Raw genomic sequence first — 21,466 nt, forward strand, 5'->3', positions numbered from 1 at the left:
TCTGGGTTCAAGCGATCCTCTTGCCTAAGTAGCCAGTAGTTGGAACTATAGGCACCTGCCAGCACGCTGATCTAGTTTTTCTGTTTTTAGTAGACAGGTACTTGCTCTTGCTTAGGCTGGTCTTGAACTCCTGAGCTCAAGTGATTCTCCTGCCTTCGCCACCCAGAGTGTTGGGGTTATAGGTGTGAGCCACCTTGTCTGTCGTAAACATCGTATTCTGTGACCTTTTAAGTTACTGGGATCTGACATGCCAGCCGCCTGGGATCATTATCTGCCTGCCTTGCATTTACAGATGGCCAAGATTCTTTACAACGCTAATTGGTGGATTAATCAGGGATCATAAACATTATATTATTTAAACAGATTTGCTTTTATTTTTAAGGGTTTGCTTAAATTAAATTACTATGATTATATATATTACAAATTACCATTAATGGACCATCATTAATAAAATGCCTTGAGTTTTCTTTGTGAAGGCTTTTGCTTTTGACAAGGGCCATTTTTCATCTCGTTAAGGGTCGTAATTGATTTACTCTTTACAGGGTAAATGGATTCCGTGACAGCGGCTGGGGCTTGCATGTTAATGTTCCTCTTTGGTGTGGGTTCTCACTGATGTGTCTTTCTCCAGGGGCCGACTCCAAGGCATGTTCAAATAATCATGGAGAAGCTTCTCCGGACGGTGAACCGGACCGTCATCTCCATGGGGCGGGATTCTGAGCTCATCGTAAGTGCTGAGTGGCGGGTGCGTGGATGACCTGGGCTGAGAGCATCTTTCTCAGGAATGTTCCTAAAATCTATCTGGTCTCTCCAAATCCTGTTTGAAAATAAGCATATTTTACAGCAAGGTAATAAGCAGTCAACACACAGAGAACGTCTTCATTTTCCAAGAGCCAATGCTGTAGTGCAGGCAAACCAGTATTACAGAGACTGGAGTGCTGGATTCTGGTTTTCTCATTACTTTTAGCAAAAGTTACCTGTATTTTCTCCTTAGTCTGCATTGTTATAGCGGGTTTTTATTCCCCTATATTTATATTTAAAGTGCCATTAATAAAATTTGATGAGGGACCTTAAGAAAGTAATGAAGGCCCCCAACTTGGCTGTTTTTTATTATCGGCTCTAATTTATTTTAGGCATGGGCCTTATGTGGAGTAGTGAGGCACAGAAAAATATTAGTTGTTCACAAATGCTTTAATGATAATTTAGACAGCCTTTCACGTTTCACATCCTGATGCTTTCCCCCAGAGTTTTCTGCTCCCTGCTTCGTGCCCATTATAACATTTGTTTTCTTAGGCAAAAGATCCGCATGTAATTTGCATCTAATTTTTTTAATTTTTAGCATATGTTATTAACCTTGGTGAATGGCTTTTCAAAAAAAGGTAACTTTTTAATTTATTAAATCATTCCTGTGTACATTAATGCATTTATGGGGTACAGTGTACTGATTGATTTTGTATAAAATTTGGAATGCTTATCTCAAACTGGTTAACCTTCACCTCACTTATTTATTTGTTGTGTTAAGGCATTTATACTCTACTCTTAATGGTTTTGACATGTACCCTTGCATTGTGCACATTAGGTGAGGTCCCACTGAATACCCTTCCTCCTCCTGGCCTTCTCCCTCTCCTTCCCTCTCCCTCCCCTTCCCTCTTCCTTCCCCTCCCTCTCCCTTCTCTTCCCTCCTTCTTTCTGGACCGTAGTTGTATTTTGTCATTCTATGAATGTGTAGGTGATTATATATTGATTTCATAATAGTATTGAGTACATTGGATACTTTTTCTTACATTCTTGAGATACTTTACTAAAAAGAATATGTTCCAGCTCCATCCAGATAAACATAAAAGATGTAAAGTCTCCCTTTTTTATGGCTGCATCGTATTCCATGGTATATATACACAATTTGTTGAACCATTTGTGGGTTGATGGGCACTTGGGCTGCTTCCATGACTTGACAATTATGAATTGTGCTGCAATAAACATCCTAGTGCAAATGTCTTCATTGTAAAATGATTTTTGATCATCTGGGTATATACCTAGTAGAGGAATTGCAGGGTTGAACAGCAGGTCTACTTCAGTTCCTTGAGTACTCTCTAAACTTCTTTCCAAAAACGATGTATTAAATAGCTTGCATTTCTATCCGCAGTGCAGAAAAAAGATAAATTCTCTAATCAAAGAATAAAAGTCTATTCAGAGTTTTCCCTGGCCATTAGACCAGGCACGTTGGTCTTTCCTGGTGTACGACCTTAGTGTTCCGTGTCTGTGGAGGAGACAGGAAGGTGGAGGCTGCCTTCTTTGAACATAACAAGAATGTTCCTGTTTTGCAGCTGGTAGCACATAGAGGACACAGTTTTGGGCAAATCACAGGTGAGCAGCATGGAAAGATACTAAGCCTGGCTTGGTATGCTTTTGTGCAGTAAAATAGTCTGTGGCTCAGCCTCCCACGGGCTTTGTTTAGATGTTCCTTTCTGGAGTGTCGCTCCCTGAAGTTCGGGCTGTAACATGTATGAATTAGAAAGCGAGATGTTTCCACGTGAATTGGCTTTATTTGCTGTAGATTTCACATGGAAATTTCAGCATGGAAACGTAACTCTGCACCTTCACGTTCTTTATTCCAACTTCTCCATAATCCAGAGATACCTTTATATGCCTAATGTGGCGTGCACACTGAGCCCCATGGAGTGGGACTTGGGGTGACTCTGGACACCCCCAGAGGCCTGGTGTTCCTGTATCCCTGGGGTCATGACATGGGTGCACTTGCACACTCCCTGGTGTGGGACCAGGAAGGGGCCTTAAGCTAGAAGGAGTGGGGTGTGGCTTCAAGATGAATCAAACATCCTTCTAAGATCCTTCTTACATTGGGTTGGATTCGAGAGACTGGGTGTGACATGATGACACTTGAAGGAGTTACAGTAAGTAATGGACATTCTGGAAATGGCCTGCCTGGTGGGCAGATGTGGAGACACTTGTATCTCAGGTTAGGGAGGCATGGGCCTGTCTCTGGTTAGGGAGTCATGGTCCTGTCTCAGTTAGGGGGACATAAGTCCTGTCTCGGGTTAGGGGTGCATGGTCCTGTCTCAGTTAGGGGTGCATGGTCCTGTCTCTGTTTAGGGAGGCATGGTCCTGTCTCAGTTAGAGGGGCATGGCCCTGTCTCAGTTAGGGGGTGATGGTTCTATCTCTGGTTAGGGGGGCAGGGTCCTGTCTCAGTTAGTGGGGCATGGTCCTGTCTCAGTTAGGGGGGCATGAGCCTGTCTCTGGTTAGGGAGGCATGGTCCTGTCTCTGGTTAGGGGGGCATAGTCCTATCTCTGGTTAAGGAGGCATGGTCCTATCTCTGGTTACCAGGGTATGGTCCTGTCTCAGGGGGTCATGGTCCTGTCTCAGGTTAGGGAGGCATGGTCTTGTCTCTGGTTAGGGGGGTATGGTCCTATCTGTGGTTAGTGGGGAATGGTCCTATCTATGGTTAGGGGGGAACGGTCCTATCTCTGGTTAGGGGGGAATGGTCCTGTCTCTCCTTAGAGGGACATGGTCATATCTCGGGTTAGGGGCATGGTGTTGTGTCTAGGTATGGGGTCATAGTCCTGTCTTGAGTTAGGTCTTTATGATAGATGTGTGAGTTGATGTGATTTATAGTTCACTGGCTAGTAGTTAAAATGGGGAGAGGCGGGCAGAGGGGAAGCCATAACGTCTGGACAGTACCTTGGCATATGGAGAAATGTTGTGATGTGCTCACAGCTTAATTAGAGAGTCAGATGTTTCCTGCAGGCATCTACTCTCAGACCCTGTGGTCCAGACGTCTCTGAAATTTCCCTCTCTCAGGCATAATGAGACATGGTGGTAGTAACAGGAGCTCGAGTTATACAGCAGGCACCTGTAACTAACAGGAAGATGCTTGTTTAATCCTCACCACCATCCTGCACATGCAGTTGCCAGTAGTGCCTGCTCGAGACCCCAGACTCAACTGGTGGCACCAGCCCCGAGCCCACGCGTGTTCCCAGTCTGTTCTGTAGCCCGACGTGCATCACAGGGATGGCAGTGACCTGTTTCGGGAGGCTTGGAGAGGACTGCGTGTTGCTTTTAGATCTCTATCTTAGGTCTGGAAATAGCTCTCCATCTTCCTCTTTTCAACCTTTTAGTTTTTCCATGGGCCCAAACTCTTGAGGTGGAAGGGCCAGGCAGTGAGTTGGGGGCCCATTTCCCAAAGTACTTGGAAGAAACCATGTGTTCTAAAGAACCCTTAGGAGTTACTGTCCATAATGTCCAGAAATTCCTTTGAATTTCTTTTTTTGCGAAACCATGCTGTCATGAAAAATCTCCAAGGAATAAATATTTTAAATAAGCTCTAATTCTGTAATGGGTGGTGATGACATCACGATTTCTTCAAGAAGGGTATTCACCGTTAAATCCCGGTTTTTTAGAAGGCTCTTCCCATCCTGCACCAGCCGTGAGTCCCAGCTGGGGCAACAACAGAGGAGAGAGGGTGCTGCCCTGCTGGGACGCCTAACCTTGCTCTATCAGTTTGCTTCCCATGTAGATTTATGCATTAATTTGTTAATGTCACTGTAGTTGAATTGTGAATTTAGACTAGAGGAAAGATCAAGGTAAAAAATAGCCCTGACAAGGTGAACAAAAAACTTAATCAGAGAACCTTCCAGAGTAGAAAAGAATTTGTACATCTGTTTTGGGTAAGCCGTACCATCCCATGAAATCAAGGAGGTTTTAATCTTTATGTGTTACTCAGTTTTGCATAAATATAGTAGAAATGACATAACTGTGAATCAGCCTAAAAATTCTAAGTAATCACTGAAAATGGATTTTAAAAATTTAAAGTGAGTAAAAGGAACTCTTGAATTGATGAAGGAAGGTTCATGGTTCCATGGTGTCCCCAGAAGTAACACCAGAAATGTGACCTCTCGTTCCATGTAAGTAGGGTGTTAATTAGGAAAGCTGTCCTGGCCTGGGGAATTTCCCCTGTCAGGTATGTGAACAGAGAACTGGGGAACTTCACACGTAGTTGGTAAGTGGGCAAGTACGGGGTCGGGCTTTGCTTCGATCTGTATCTGTGATATTTTATATCAACTCAGTTGTCTTTCACTTCCACTAGGTGTATTTGAAATGGGCCACGGGAAGGCATCTCGTGCATAGGGTAGAAATGGGCCACAATCCTAAGTATTATACTTTCTTTTTTTTTTTTTTTGTAGAGACAGAGTCTCACTTTACTGTCCTTGGTAGAGTGCCGTGGGGTCACACGGCTCACAGCAACCTCTAACTCCTGGGCTTACGCGATTCTGTTGCCTCAGCCTCCCGAGCAGCTGGGACTATAGGCACCCGCCACAACGCCCGGCTATTTTTTTGTTGTTGCAGTTTGGCCGGGGCTGGGTTTGAACCCACCACCCTCAGCATATGGGGTCGGCACCCTACTCACAGAGCCACAGGCACCACCCTATACTTTCTTTTTTTTTAAATTTAATTTAATTTATTTATTTTTTTTTTTATTGTTGGGGATTCATAACTAAGTATTATACATTCTTAAAAAAAAAACTCCCCAAAACCCAGTACCAGAACTCCTTTTGGCCATTGTAGAATTTAGATTGTGTGGACATAGAACGTGGGCCCTGAGACAGAAGCTTTGTAGTCACTTTGCCACGGAATTAGAAGGTCACGTTATCTTTATACCAGTGTAGTCTGATGCTGTAGAATAACCGAGTGAAGTATTTAGTTTTATGTTAAATCAAGTTTCAGATTTCATTTTTGCCTTCCTTTGTGAAAAGCTTTGTGGGCCCTCAGCATTAAGCAGCATTCTTTTCATCCCCTGTGGTTCTGGGCAGGTGGCTGCCATGGGGTGAGGTGGTCCCCTGTGTGGAGGCCTCGGAGGCTGAGCTGGCCCCTCACATGTGTGTGCGTCTTTCCCGGAGTGAGCCCTTGCACACAGAGTGGATGAGAGCTGACGGAATGTGTAGCATTTAGCAACATTTCTTCTGCTATGATATCAGCTGCTGTTGCTTCTTTCAAATGATCAGATTTACATTCTGTTAATGGGTCCTTTAAAAATGTAATCGAGTGAGAAGGACTTTTAAAGATTTTTCTATGGCCTGGATACACATCAGAAGCCTGGAAATTACTCATTCACTAAAATGAATATGTAAGCTGCTTCTAAGGAAAGGTTCCCCTGCAAAATTCAAAGAGGCAGGCTTAGGGAAGGGGAGACTGCTGCCTGGATTCTCCATTTATTCTTGTGATCACTGGTGCAGTTTGACTCACTAGACTCAAATGATGGGAGTTATTTGGTTTCCACTCTGAACACCAATTGTGGGGGGACATTGCGGAGATGGTGACTCCTGTGTTTCATTGTGACAACAGCGTCATTGGTGGGGAATTTGCTGTTAGTGAAAATCCAGTGCTTTCTTTGAGCCCGGGTGATTTATGAGGACCTGACATGCTCCTTCATTTGGAAAATAGTATAATAGAGTTGGTTTCCCAGTGAATAGTGCCTTTTTTTTATCAAGACTCATAACCAAATATTTTCACAAAAATGTTATATCCCCATATCAGTATTCCTTGTGAGATGTTTACTCTAATGAAGGTTAAGGATGATGGTATTTTTAAAGACCACTATTTGTTAATATTCTTTTGGAAAAGAAAAACAACATGCTGTGAATGTTTCAAATAGATGCGTGTCTTTTGTATACAGAGATCATACAAAATACCTCTAATTGCTCCACGTGCTAATAAACCTACTTGCTTTCTGAAAAGTGTCCTAAAATGTATGTTGTGTGTGAGCAGTGATGACATGGTAGGTTCCGTTTTTATCTGGTGTTGCTACAGCAGTTTTTCCTTCCTTTTTATATTCCTGTATTTTTTCAGGGTTGCTCACTAAACTGTGGGTTTACTGCTGCGGAAAGAAAAACCCCATCATCAAATGGGCAAAACTGGGCTGGTTTCTTGCATTCGCATAGCAAACTGCATAGGTGTCCTGAGTTAATAATTGGGCTACTTAAAAAGTAATATGTGAGGCCTCACGTGACCTTGTCATTGACCAAAACATACGCTGCACATTACAGCATGATTAGTTGACTCTCATCATTTTTGATCTTTGCATCAGGTAGCTGTTTACTTCTGGTAAGTAAATTGGCTGCCCGGTTTGCACATGCCAAATGTGCTTGTGGTACAATTTTCGTAGATCAAAGAAGATGTGATGGTGTGGAAAGCAGCTACTGTGATCTTTAGGTGACACTGTACCCATGGAACTGCCTTGATTAGTAATCAAGTCAATTTTATTTGTTGACAAAAATGCTCCCAAGGAATTGACCTGCCAGTGGTGTGTTCTATAAACATGCCATCGCTGTTACAAACAGCATGAAATGCAAAAGTGCATGTCCTGTTTCTTGTTCATGTCCATTCTCTCTTCTATGAGAGGCTAAAAAGCAAAACACACTTATCTGATGGTGTGTTTTCTCAGTTTTAATTAACCATGCTATGGTGGTTAGGACATGCCCACCACGATCCACCTAGGAAACTGGTCTTGCAAGGCATCCTTCTTGGTGCTGTTTGAAGACCAGAGTGTGTCAGCCTGATGCTGGGTCCTGGTCTGTGATGGTGGCTGCACCTCATGGTTCAGCCACTCTCTGACCCCGTGGCAGGCGATACTTGCAGCCGTGCAGCATGTGCGGGAAGTGTTTCTGCTGAGGCCCTTTCTGAGGTAGCAGGGTTCTCCCACGGCGGAGTTCCTCTCCACCCCTACTGCCGGAGTTGGTGGAGGGTCTGAGGTCGAAGCAGCAGGTGAGTCACATACTTGTAGCGTGCTCAGGGAGCGCCTGCGTGGCAGGATGCCCTTCATGGTGTCTTGGTGTCTATGGGACAGGACCTTTGAGGCAGCATTCATAGGTGGCTCAGAAATGGTCATAGAATGAGCCTTGAACCCTCCCCACACCTGCTCCAGGAGGGTGCTGCCTCAGGCTTCCCTCCCTTTTTGCCTGGGTCCCTCGTGCTAGTCCCTGAGGAACTTGTGAGGGTCACAGGAGCCTCACCTCCAAGTGTACAGTACCCCCACTGTTGACATGAGGACTCTGCTGTTACAGATCCTGGGTGGGGTTGGTGGCCTACCTGCAGGCTGTCCTGGGCAGGCCACTATCGGCCACCTGTGGGGATGGGGTTGGTGTTAGGCTGGCCTCAATAGGAGGGGCAGTGCACAGCCCAGCAGGGTGCCTGTCTCCCACAAGATAAGGTGTCTGGGGTAGGGCACCTGCCCGATGGGAGACCTGAGAGAAGCACCCCACAGGCCCATTGAGGATCTGCTTGGCAGCACTGGGTACAATTGGTCATCTCTGAGGTTCTTTAAGAATTATACCTCAGTCAGGCACACCCTGCTGTGAGCCTGTGGTGCTCTGTGTACCCTGGATTCCTGGCAGCCAAAGCCTGTGGTGGGTGTGTGACTGGGCAAGCGTTTCAGTCCCTCTTCAGGCCAGGCCAGCCAGGGGGGCAGTGCCCGGCACGGGGTGGTCTTATCCCTTCTTCCCTTACTGTTATTTTCTTAGATTCCTTTTATTTTCCCAATTCATTAAAGACAAGAAATAAGTTCAAATAGGTGCATAAAATGTCATCTTTGATTTTTTATTTAAAAATTAATAAAGAACTTAATGACAAGTATTAATAATTTCATCTCTATACGTAATGCCACGCGTACATCTACATGAGGGAACACTGTGTGTTTTACCTTGGTTTTGTATCAAAGTTTTTACTTGAATCTTTCCAAGAGAAGAATTAGCATCTGTTAGTGAAACGATTACAATCACACTATGAAATGATTCCGAAAATATTTTTTTCTCTATTTTTGAAGATACTTTTATTTTTAAGGAGGAATTAGCTCATCTTCAGAGGTTCCCATTTTTGACTCTGCAAATTAAAAAAAAGTGTTTTTTTTTTTTTTTTTTCTAGACTGGTTTGAAACAGTGACATTATTTTGTGTACTAGGATGCCCTCTTGTTTAGACAGATGGATAGTACTGAGCAGAACAGTGCTAACACCCTTATTTCAATTCACTGAGATAGCTGGGTTTCTTAAAACATAAGGAGAGAGAACATGTTGCAAACATATTTATAACGTTAGTTAAAAACAGTATAAAAACATGAAACACATTTTTAAATTTCGAGTCTACATGAAACAATTGCACTTCCTTCCTGGTGCAGGATCAACTTGCTTAGTTCTTGCACAAAAATATTTCTCAATTCTGTTTACTGATACTCAGGGATTTGAATCCTCACACAGTGTTTCTGCAAAAGATAGGTGCGTGTTGTGCAAGTTTGAAATTAAAGCGTACTTCTGCAGTATTGTTTGAGTCACCCCCCAGAGTGTCTACATGTTACACTTTTCGTCCAGATCTGACTACCGATCCCTAGATCCTTGTAGAATCCAAACACTTAGAACCAAAATGGGTTTGCTGTTGATTCCGGTGGGACATGGAGTGCAAGAAGTAGCTCCAATCAGAACAGAAACACGTTGAGACCCTTTCACCAAGGCCAGCCGCTGTGCGTTTGGCATGTGATCAGTGAGGGGCACAGGTCAGCGCTTGATTTGGTAGGAGACTGCAGGACAGAAACTTGAGGACTAGGTTTTCTTGTACGTCCACAAACTATTCAAAATTTAAGTTGTACAAAAAAATGCAAAATAAGATCCCTATTTCCTATTGTGAAAAGCAAAAAGTCTATAGACAAAGTCATTCACAGACTAGGGGATTTTGATTTCTATAAAAAGATACTGGCAAAGGTGCAAAGAAATGAGTGAAAAAATAAACGAACTAAGATTTACATGGTAATGTGTCGAGAGAGAACTCTACGTGTTAAGACTGATTTAAAAAATACCTAAAAACATCTGATTCACAGCTTTCCCCTAAGTATGTTGCTTTTAGTACAACTTTACTAATAGGTTAAATGTAGGCGACATTGGGTTTGTCCGATGGTAGCAGCTAAACTAAACACGCTGTTTCTCTTTAAGATGCTCAGGTCTTCTGCTGTTCTTGCAAAGCCGACACAAGTGCAGGAGACGTCTGGCTGTGCTGACAGTGTGAACACTGTCTCAGAGGCGTGATCCACAACCACACTTTTCACCATGGCACAGGACGCTTGTGACTTATTGGTGATGGCCTTATCCATCCGTGTTTTCAAATTCTTACCAGAATTTATCATTTGGCCTTTGGGTACCAAAAGATTAAAAACATGATCTAGGAAAGCTTACTGTCCAATAGCTCTGACCCTGTCAACTTGCAGTAATTAAAGGCATATCCTGACTTTGGGGGACTCCTGGCTGCTGGCCATATGGAAAATGAGCGGTAAACATGTCCTAGGTCTGGAGATGAAGAGAATGCCAAGTGTGAAGTGTCAATGTGACACTGCGATGTGGTCACTCAGCTTAGCGCTACAGCACGTGAAGGCAAATATACATATAGTCACATTTTAGAGATTATTCATGGTCTCCGACCACTTGAAAAAATTGTGCTTTCTCCGGAATTGGATGTGCTGAAAATTGCACTCACCCCCCCTGCTTATTTGCAAAATGAAACATAAAAATGAGGTCCTTTGCAAACATAAGGCTTGCTGTTTCTTCTCATTAAAAAAAAAAATAAAGGCTTGAAAATAATTATGAGTTTTAGCTGTGTACAGAGTGACAGCCTGCCATTTCGCAGGCTGATAAACAGTTGCAGATCCGGGACGGGAGAGGGAATAGAATTTTTACTTATCATCTTTGACTAGGAAAGTTTCACTTCAGATTGTACATCCCACATCAGTGAACTGCAAAGAGCAGCCGGCAAGGAGGGACACCAAATACCTTGCTTCTGCTAATTGTCTGTTGGTACAAAGGCCTTTTTGGTACGCAGGGCGAGAAGTGGGTGGTGTCCAGGCCGGCACTCTAGTTCCCCCAATCCTATTCATTTTGGAAGAGGACTGACATTTAACTCCAGTGGGTTTTAAAGAGGCCTTGAGACTCCAAACACCAGGAGTTTTAAAGGAACCAGAGTTTCCATCTTCCATGCTTTTTGGATTCCGTTTTGGATTTTTGCTTGGGAGTGGAGGAGTACGTCTCCTGAGAATAAGGCGAGGGTGCAACCTGAGTTTCCTCAATGGGGTGGAGTTTCCTCAGAACCGGCTGGAGTTTGTCTTCTTGCTGCTTGAAGTCCAGCTCCACACTGGAAAGAAAAGATAGTGCAGAATTTAGTGTTCCATCTTCACCGAAGAAAGATTCCCCCCTATTGACAGCAAATATGATGACGTGATCATTTGTAGTTTTTTTAATAATGTAATTTTTATGATATAGTAATAAGCAATTGGCTACTCTATGTTTTAGTTCTAGGTTTCTGTGAACTATTTAAAATAGGCTCTTTGGAAAAGAACTTAATTGCTTCCATGGGTGAACCTTTGGAGTTTTGATAATGTACACAGTTGGTATTAAAGTATGTAATATATTTGTTGAACTGGAAAGTGTGGAATGTGAGTAACCTCACTGTTTGTCCATAGACTGTTTACATGAGCTTCATGGAGTAAGAATGTGAAACTCAAGTGTGAGTGGGCTGAGGTCATGTCGGTACAGACCTCCCAGGTGTATGCAAGCTCTGTGCACCATGTCACAAGATCAGAGAAATCTGTTTATTACACAAGAAATCACTCCTGATAGGAAACAACTTTGGTTTATGTTGTCTTACAAAATCTTACTCATCTTAAAAACTCGTGTCACCGTGCCTAACGCTGGGGAAAACAGTGTGTTCACCAAGTCAACTCCAGTTTCTCAATGAGAAAATAAAATAATAATAAAACAACAAAACAGCACTAAATTATAATCACTTTTCTTTATAATTAAAGTTCAAGGCATAGTGTGCAAACATGTAGACTTGTGGAAGGACATGCACCAGTCGTGATAATGTGGTGTTGGAAAGATGAGGTTAAAGTTGATTTTGTAAAGTACAAAATTTTTCTGAAGAAGGCCATCAACTGGCTCAGAGTACTCCCTGCTCTGCATGGCTTTGGAAAGGACCCCTTTCCCTCGCTATTACTCCTCACAGGTTCCCATGGCATTTGGATAACAGCTCCCGGCCACGTGTTGTTTTTCATGAAGATTTCAGCATGCATGTGCTCAGCCCCCTTTGCTACACACCCACCCCTGCCAGTGCCCTGTGGGCTGGGCCAGCCCCCGGGAGGATGCTGTTCTGTCTCCCCTCTGTCTGATCTGGATGTCAGATGTAAATGTCAGTAGATTTCAGTCAGGGCTCAATGGTGATGATAGTGCATGAGTTCCTAACATTTTATATCCACTGGAACCGTAAACCATTTACAAACACAAAATCCTATTGATTTAGAGAGCTGTTAATCCTAGCCAAATTTTGACATTTTAGAAAGACAAAACAGCAAAGCTCTATTATCTGGAGTTTCAAAACAAGTTCAAGAGCCATCTAATGGATGATTTTTCTATTTAAATCTACTATTCCATTTTTTCTTATTGTCAAAGACTATACTATTAAAAATTGAGAAAGAAAAATTGTCTGCAAAGTTTATGGCTAGTACCTTTGCTCCTAAAATTAGAGTTATTCTTCCTTTCCATTTTCAAAAGGCCTCTTAGAGTTACGCTGAAGTTTATAGGAAGTAGAATAAAATCCTATGAATTAAGTCTTGCTGATCCAGAATGTAAGGATGGAGGGATACCAGGCCTAAGCTCTTAGGGACAGATACGGAACGTGGACATCTAAGGATGTGTTTCCATCATGAAATTCGAGCCTGAGTTCTGTGCTATGCCATAGTAGAAGGAACCGGGGTTTCCACCCCTGCCTCTTCCACCTGACGGGACATAATCATTCCTGTCCTGTCTCACAGAATCATGGTAAGAATTTCTCACACTGCCTCCCCCCCCCAAAAAAAAAGAATCCTTGAAAGTTCACTTCCTAAACTATAAGATGCCATTCAAATGTTATGTTTTCCTGTTATCTATTGATTGCTAATTTCATAATAGAAACAAAAGGTAACTAATAAAGGTATCTACTAGAGAATTCTTCACCTTGAACATTTAACAAGGAAAATGAGCTTTTCAGTTGAGTCTGCAATGGTGTGGTGTGTTAGATTCAGTGAGTGTGTGTTCTCAGTCCTAACCCACCACTTCCATTGTCCCAGGTAGGTTTTGAGTTACTAGGGCTGAGGGCAGGCGCTAGCATTTCCTGTGCTTAACAGTATAGTTCTGGCTACCTGTAATTATTGAATTCCCATTAACCACTACACTGGGAATCCTGTTATTAACCAGTTTATCACACGGAGGAAACATGTAATCACAGGTAATCTAATCTGAGTTCTTGTTAACAAAATGACTCGACTTTATCTGCTGTGTTGATTCCTGCTTGCACATTCTCATCACCCTGCTCTGGGAAGTGCACCCAGGAGCAGGTGCGTGTGACCTGGGAGGACCACCGGGAAATGCTGGCAGGGGGGTGGTGAGGCAGCTGTGAGCACCACCCCCCAGTCTGTAACATGCCAGGTACAGAGCATCCCCCGTAGGTGGGTGGTGCAGGTGCACAAGCCAGGTAGGGCGTGCACAAGCTGGTTGGCGGGAATGATGTCTGTCCTGCAGGTTGTGTGTGGAGGGGCGTGCACGAGCTGGTCGGCGGGAATGATGTCTGTCCTGCAGGTTGTGTGTGGAGGGGCGTGCACGAGCTGGTCGGCGGGAATGATGTCTGTCCTGCAGGTTGTGTGTGGAGGGGCGTGCACGAGCTGGTCGGCGGGAATGATGTCTGTCCTGCAGGTTGTGTGTGGAGGGGCGTGCACGAGCTGGTCGGCGGGAATGATGTCTGTCCTGCAGGTTGTGTGTGGAGGGGCGTGCACGAGCTGGTCGGCGGGAATGATGTCTGTCCTGCAGGTTGTGTGTGGAGGGGCGTGCACGAGCTGGTCGGCGGGAATGATGTCTGTCCTGCAGGTTGTGTGTGGAGGGGCGTGCACGAGCTGGTCGGCGGGAATGATGTCTGTCCTGCAGGTTGTCTGTGGAGGGGCGTGCACGAGCTGGTCGGCGGGAATGATGTCTGTCCTGCAGGTTGTGTGTGGAGGGGCGTGCACAAGCTGGTCGGTGGGAATGATGTCTGTCCTTCAGGTTGTGTGTGGAGGGGTGTGCACGAGCTTGTCGGCAGGAATGACATTCGTCCTCTGTATGCTGCTTTCTGCTGGGAGATGCTTCTTAGGGAAGGAACATGCCAGGTCTGAATTTGTAGCAGATAGCTGGCTGGACAGGGCAGTAGCAGAAAGTTCTTATTTTGGCCAACTCAGGCTGACAGAGCAAAGGTCCCTTTGGTGTACAGCCAAATGGCCAGAAGAAAGCAACAGTGCTATCCTGGGTAGGAGAGGACTCACACAAGAGCTGCCGGGGCATTCTAAGCCACTGTGACTCCTTGTACACAGACCTGCCATGTTTGAGATAGTGAGCTCTCCAGATGAGGGCCAGGGAGGCCTGCCCGCTGGATGGTGATGGCTCTGGCTTTGGCCTTCACCTGCCTGCCACCCTGCAGATGTGTGGTGTGGGTGGTCACCATCCCTGGCACCACGTCTTTGTCCCTTGCTGCCTTGTTCATGGCTATGACTTTGCCCCCAGCCTGAATCATCTCTCCTGGTTCATGGCAGGGCTGGGTACTCCTTGTCTCACTTTTCCTTGGGTACAAATAACCTCTTCTTGCTGGACTGCCTTCCAAAAGATCACCTATTACCCATCCTCATTGCCTTCTCTGTGGTGACCATGAACAACTATTATGTGTGTTTCCTTATTACTTTTGCCTTTATCGTCCCAAGTGCAGGTGCCATGACATCATTCTATCTCTGTCCCCAGCAACTACATCAGGGCCTGAGTCATGGTGGTTGCCTAAATAATATTGCCAGAATGAATGAATGAGAACAGAGCTTGAGAAGACAGATCCTGCCTCGGCTCAGTCCCAGCTGCCCAGCACTGCCTTATTTTGGGCAATAGCGTGGTCATTGCCTCCCCTCTCTACTCCGATGCTGAGATCCCCTTCTTGCCACTGACAAAGAGGTCTGCCCCTGGAGGCAGTGTTGCTGGAACCAGGCCAGATAGCGTCTGGCCTGGTTCCATTCCATCAGATCTTAATTGAAGATTTTAAAACTCACTCTGCCAAGCACACACTCACCTTTTTGGAGCTCAGTTCCATGTCCCAACCTCCCCTATTTCCCTTTTTTCTAGGATTCTGCAGTGGGGTCTTGGATAGGATAGGTAGGGTCCTTGTGAGTAGCCAACTGTTCCTGTTGCTATGCGTGGAGGAACCTGGAGTGTTATTTTATTCCCTGTTCATTTTTCATGCCAACCAGAGGAGGACCTGGGCCTGGGCCATAGCCTGACCTTTGTTTTCCAGCCGATGTTGCTTCTCAGTACCGTCAAAGTCACACGCCTCCAAACCACATTGTGTGGACCGCCTTCCAGGTGTGGTACCAGCACAGAAGCTTGTCCTACAGCCACACAGGCAGACAGAAAGTCTGGGCTCACGGTCCCTTAGGGCTCAGCTGGGCCTCTGCATGGCTCCCTGCAGTCCCCTGGGCCTCACTGCCCAGCTGCCCAGCAGCAGGAGGCTGCTGCAGGTCCTGCCCGCTTCCTGCCTGAGGTATCTGGTGTGCTAGTGAGGGACATGCATGTCACACTGAATGCTTAAGCAACCTGGGAGAAGTCCTGACTCTTGAGATTCAAAGCATGAGTCTGATAGGGCTGGAGCTGGGCCAGCCTCACCTGTGCAAGGTATGTTCTGCTTTTAAATGCTTGAGTCACATGCAGGCTGCAGACTGTTGGGGGTATTTGCAGGATAGAGTTAGGGGAACTGTTATTATTTACCTTCGCAGTTCTCCTTTCCCTGCCTGCATCGCCATTCTCCCTCCCAACAAGGGGACCATCCAAAAAAGCTCCTGAGTGAAGAGCCCCGTGCCCTGTCACCGTGCTGCTACTGGACACTCGGGCAGCTCATCCTGGCATCTGGTGGAAGCCACTGCAGGTCGATTTAAATTCCTTCGTTAGTCTTTTTATCTTAAAAAGTCAAAGTCTTAAGGACGTGGACTTTCTTTCAACATTATGATTTTGTACATTTCCAAAGAAATAAAAATCTGCCCTAAATCTCAGGCTGCTCTGTCAGCCTGTGCCCAAGCTCGCGTCTGCCGTAGACGGTGCCAGGCTTTGTAGTAACACGTCTCCCTGCGCTTTGTGTGATTTGCAGAGCTGTGTCCTTCTTGCTTCTCCAGTTTATACTGTTTGTCACATGCTCCTATAAATACTCAGGCCCTGCCACAGTTTTTTTTTTTTTTTTTTTAGCAAGCTGTCGCTGACTCCTCAAGTTAAAAGGAAAATGTTTTTAAAAGTCCCTTTCTTCCTTCGTCAGTTTCACTGTAGCAGTAGAGAGTTAAAAGCAGATGCCTTTGGCTCCCAAGTGCTTGCTTGTGTTCTGGAGTGGAAGAAAACCCAAAACCATTGATTTCTGTGCCCTCTACAGTGCTGCTCCCTGGACAGGAGACCAGAGGCCTTGACTTTTAATTCTCTGGCCATTAACTCTCAGAGCCCCCAGTGCTCACTGTGGCTCACGCTGATGCATGCTCTGTCACTGCGGCCGCATCAGCTCACCCGGTGAACCCGAGGTTCCACGGCTATGAAGTGACCTCTGAGATGAATCCCTACCCCACGGGGGACCTAGGAAATGCCACTCATGCTGTGAAGCACAGCACCAGGAACAAAGGCTCATTGGAGTATGGGCGGGCTCTTGCTGTGTGGCCTTGGTAGACAGACCACTTCCTGAAAGCACCATCCCCTTTGGGGTGTCCTCAAAGCTGACATCAAGTCCATCTGCCTACAGCCTGGCTGGCTCTGCCCTAAGTATCACCAGCACTGTCCCTGGGAAGCTGAAAGTTAGCATCTGGGTCCCAGGCCTGGCTTTTCCTTGTTTGCTGGGCAAATCGAGGCAAGTTCCTTCTCTCCGAGACTCGGTTTACGTAAGTGACCAGCCATCTCTCCAGGCAGGGACAGAACCAGCACCCCAAACAGCCATTGCTCTCTTGTGAACACATCTCCTCGCGATCGTCTGAGGGGGCCTGCGAATCCGGCATGTCCAAGGCCACATCTTTCCCCCAGATGGCTGCTCTGTCTTTTCAGGCACAGCCAGCAGCCACATCCGTCCAGCTGGATGTGCTACAGATGCTGGCGTCAGACTCCATGTGTCCCCTGCTGTCTCTGCATTGCTGGGCCAAGTGGATTTGCCCTCAGCACAATTCCCCGTGTCCTTCCTCTTCCGCCACCTCCACCACCCTTGTCAGGAAGCTCAGCATTTTCCTCTTTGGCTGTCGAAACATCTGAGTCTCTTTCATTCTTTCTTTTCTCCCACTTTCCAGTCACCAAAGTCACCTTAGGAGAACTGGCAAGCTCCTTGTCCAGTTCCTGCTTATCCCTCAAACCTGGGTTGCACATCATCTCTTCCTTCTGCAGGTTTTCCAGAACCTCCAGGTCCATCTGCGCCTCCAGTCACACCCACACACGCCCAGGATGAACTGGCCCCTGGCAGTGCTCTCTGCTGATTTCCGCTATAACCTGTCTCAGACTGGGTCCTGGTCGTTTTTCTCAGGTCTGCAAACTCACTGAGGGTCAGTCCATGTTTAATTCATCCTTTGTCTGCGGGGCCCTTAGCGCGATTCCATCTCCCAACACAGTCTCTTTGTTTGCTGAATTGAAATAAACTCATGAACAGAACCAAATCCCCTCACTTCTAATCTCAGCAAATGCTGCTGCCCTATTTTCTGTTTTCATTTAAAATGTATTCTATTTATGTAATTCTACTTGTCCTACAGATATAATTTGTTATATATTATATACTAGAATATGCATATGTCAAATGCCTATTTTATATAGAACCTCTGTAAATTGACCACCCAAGGGACTGTAACTGGTCAACATAAGGAACTAGGCCAGCTGGACTGACATGCACATGTCCAATCTATGAAAATTAAGTCAACTTAAGACAGTGGTCAGTGTAGGAAGGTGGTCTGCTACGGATGTTCTGCTGTATAGAGATCCCATTAAAAAAAAAAATTTGTAATTACTACCTTGTTAACAGTTTAAACATAGAAATAATTCACAATAAATCTGTATCCTTCATTACTATTCCACATAGTGGGAGTATAATCAATATTCACAGGATCACAGTGGGGTTTAAAACACCAGAAAGAGATGGCTAACTAATGATATTGGTACTTGAACTACAATATCTATCCCCTTTTTCTGATACACTATGACAAGGAAATTATGATTATAGTTTTTTTTAAAGCATTAGCCAGATATCCTTGTTATAAATTATGAAGTACCCAAAGTCATAGTCAGACAATGACCTTTTTGATTGCCTCCTGGGTGTTTTTCCTGACTATCTTGGAGATCTTAATCGATTAAAGCTCCATCCTGGTGTCCCTCTGACCTGCAGTTCTCTCTGGAGCACAGACACTGCTCTGGGGCTCCAGCCTTCCCTGTATGCCCCAGTCTGAGGTCAGCAATTGGGGAACCCAGTCATGGCATCCCATAAAGTTGTGCCATAGGGAAGTTCAGGCCGACTCAAGTCATTCTTACAACCTCTGGCCAGCAGAATCCCTCCAGTAGGTAGGAGACCATATGTGTGTATTAAGCATATCTTATGTCAGCTTCCTAGGAAGCCATTACGATCATACATGGTAATTATATAGAAGAAATCATTTATTAGTGTAGCATGACAATGCGCCCTTGTCCCTGACCTCAACAAAAAGCATGGAGTTTTCCATCTTTGGGCAGAAACCATGTTGTATTTGCAGTGAAGAGGAGGCAACTGGGAACTCTCTTTGTCCAAAGCTGGTTGCAGGGAGTCCCCTGGGTGCTGGGGTGGCCCACCTGGTCAGGGGCTGGCTGTGATCTGGGCTCACACCTCGCCTGCCTGTCTCATTTTGCAGATGGGCACGGTTGTGTCCAGAGAGGTCAGTGAGTCCCTGGCTGCTCAGTGCTGGAGCCAAGGCTGCAAAGCTGCCCTCCCTCCCTGGGCCACGAGCCCAGGGCTCTGGTTTCTCTAGATGCAGTGCAGTAAGGAGCTCCCTTCCTTTCTGTTGTCAGCTGAGAGTCACCCCCACAGTAAGGAGCAAGGATAGTTCTCCTCACATACGGAAAACCATTAGCGTCTTAAGTGTGTCCTCTGGTGTTACCAGTGACCCGTCTAAACCCCAGTCTCACTGTGGCCCTCTGTGATGTCATCCTCAGAGATGACAGGGTTCTCTTACGATGACTGCGCAGAAGCACCTGCTGATGCCCTCGGCAGCCCTGCAATCTCTAATCACAGTGTTCCCTGTGGAATTTCACACGGCCTCGCTCTGGGCATTGTGGCAAGGACCGAATCCGGTATTTAATCCCTAGAAGAATCTTCCCATGAATCTAACAGTGTAACTCCCTTACGCTGTTTTAAGCATCAGTAAATGTCTCTTTAACTTTTACCTTAGGGCATAACCAAAGGTGATGGCTATCTCTATGATTGGCCTTTCTCTGCTGAATACATTTTATCTGATTGCTTTATAAATAACCTGTTGAGATGAGTAATCAGTTTTCAGTTTTACAGCTAAAGTCAGTTTTACAGCATCTACATAAGAGAACTGGGTGTTTCTAAAAGTTCCTAAAAAATAAATAAAACCTAAATTCTTATGTATTGGGGGAAATAAATAATATTTGTAGGATACGAATAGTAGAGTAAAAAAATACTTGGATTATTAGCTTTGCGAATTTTTCTAGGAGAATTTTGAGGTCTGTCAAAATATTCTTTTTTTCCTGACTTTTAATTTGCCTTATTAAAAGTGTATTTCCTTACACCACAATAATGTTGTGTAAGGTATATTCAGGGATTTCTTTCTGTCATCATCTTCCCACTCTGTCACTCGGTGCAAATAAATACTGGGGACAAAGCTCTAAACATTAGACAGAAGGCTAACTGTCCCTCTCCCCCCCACCCCCCGCCCCAGTTCATGTTGTAAACGAACGTAACCAGCACCGGGTGGTGACTAGAGCAGGACCCTGAGAGGGTGCTTCCAAGAAGACACAATCACAGAACCACAGAGACTGCAGTTGACACATGGGCTCTGGACAGACCAGATTGGCACCATTTCTGTGCACAAATGTAGTCGCCTCGTTTAACAACAGGACTTCCTCAGTCAGAAGCCTCTGGGCTCTGCTGGCTGGTCTGGGTTGCGCCCTGCCCTCCCACTTTTCAGCACACTCAGAATCGGGCAAGTATTCGTGTGTGATTTTCCCTGGAAGTCTTTACAGCCTTCACTTCTGTGCTCTCATTGGCAATGCAGTTACCAAGGAAGTTACTGCGATGCAGTTACGAAGATTTTCCCTGGAAGTCTTTACAGCCTTCACTTCTGTGCTCTCATTGGCGATGCAGTTACCAAGAAAATGCAACCCATTGCTTTGGTAAATTCCTCATTCAACTTCCTATCGAGGTATTTTCCTTATCTCTCCCGAAATTCTCTTGTCAACTGGGGGATGGACTTGCATAAGGTAGGAGCTTCCTGCTTGAGAAGCAGTCAGATTTTAGCAGTCAGATTTTGTAGTACTGGCATATCCCCCAGCTGCTAGAAGGATGGGTGCTGGATGGGTGCTGACCCGTGGTGCCGCATCCCTGTCCATCCACGGGGATGTTCTGGCTCCTTCTCCCCTCATTCATACCAGTCGTCTCCCCCTCTCTGGAGATGAACCTCCATCTTCCCTAACACCGTCCACTGGTCATCCGGTTTCCCTGGAGTCTGCTCTGCCAGGCAGAAGGGTCCACCGCCTCCACTGCCTTGCCTGTGTCTCTCCCCTGCGAGCCTTCAGTGTAGGGGCGCCCCTTGGGCTCAGCTCTGTGCTATCCTCTCACTGCGGGGTGTCAGGGCATAGGGCCGCGTGGACTTGTCTTCTGTCAGTTTCACACTCCGGCCCACCCCCCAGTGCCTTGTGCTGAGCCTGTCTCCTAGGAGTCCCTAGAACAAATGCTTATTCAATCAACGCATCTAGGCTCCCAACCTGGAAAGGGCTCAGGCAGTTTATCAAAATGGCAGTTTGGGATTCTGTATATGCTTGACCCTATCCTAGCAAATGATGGGGTTCAGTGTGGGCAACAGGGCATCCCCCAGCTCCTTCCCTCTGTGGTGTCGGAAACGTGACAAGCAGACCCATCCTGTCGGTTCTGAGCCCACCCCTGATCCACAGAATTATTAATGTTACTGGAGGCCACCAAACAGGTGACCTTGGTGACAGAAAAATGGGCGGCATGTTCGAGAGCTGCCTGCTTGTGGTTTTGTCAGAGACATGGGCAGTCGCTGAGGTCATATTCCCAACGTAGGAGTTCTAACACTTTATAAGATTTTGGATCCTGGTGAAGATACTATTTAATTAATCTGAGTCAGCATTGCTCTTATTTTCTAAGTCTGGCTTCCCTCCCC

The 21,466-nt window shown here is 45.6% G+C and overlaps 2 protein-coding genes across 4 annotated transcripts in view; one reads left to right on the forward strand and one right to left on the reverse strand.

Moving 5' to 3' along the window:
* Positions 1-21,466, forward strand: part of DOCK1 (dedicator of cytokinesis 1) — a 510,373-nt gene that overhangs the window by 200,916 nt on the left and 287,991 nt on the right. For all 3 annotated transcript variants that reach the window (XM_053584228.1, XM_053584229.1, XM_053584230.1), the window contains exon 27: positions 629-724. In XM_053584228.1, the coding sequence (XP_053440203.1) occupies positions 629-724 (96 nt within the window). The remainder of the gene's footprint in view (positions 1-628; positions 725-21,466) is intronic.
* INSYN2A (inhibitory synaptic factor 2A) overlaps positions 10,092-21,466 on the reverse strand; it is a 57,484-nt gene continuing 46,109 nt past the window's right edge. The window contains exon 4 of the mRNA XM_053584231.1: positions 10,092-11,172. Coding sequence (XP_053440206.1) covers positions 10,989-11,172 — 184 coding nt within the window. The 3' untranslated portion in view covers positions 10,092-10,988. The remainder of the gene's footprint in view (positions 11,173-21,466) is intronic.

The sequence above is a fragment of the Nycticebus coucang genome, chromosome 3 (genome assembly GCF_027406575.1).
Source record: "Nycticebus coucang isolate mNycCou1 chromosome 3, mNycCou1.pri, whole genome shotgun sequence".
NCBI classification, from domain to species: domain Eukaryota; kingdom Metazoa; phylum Chordata; class Mammalia; order Primates; family Lorisidae; genus Nycticebus; species Nycticebus coucang.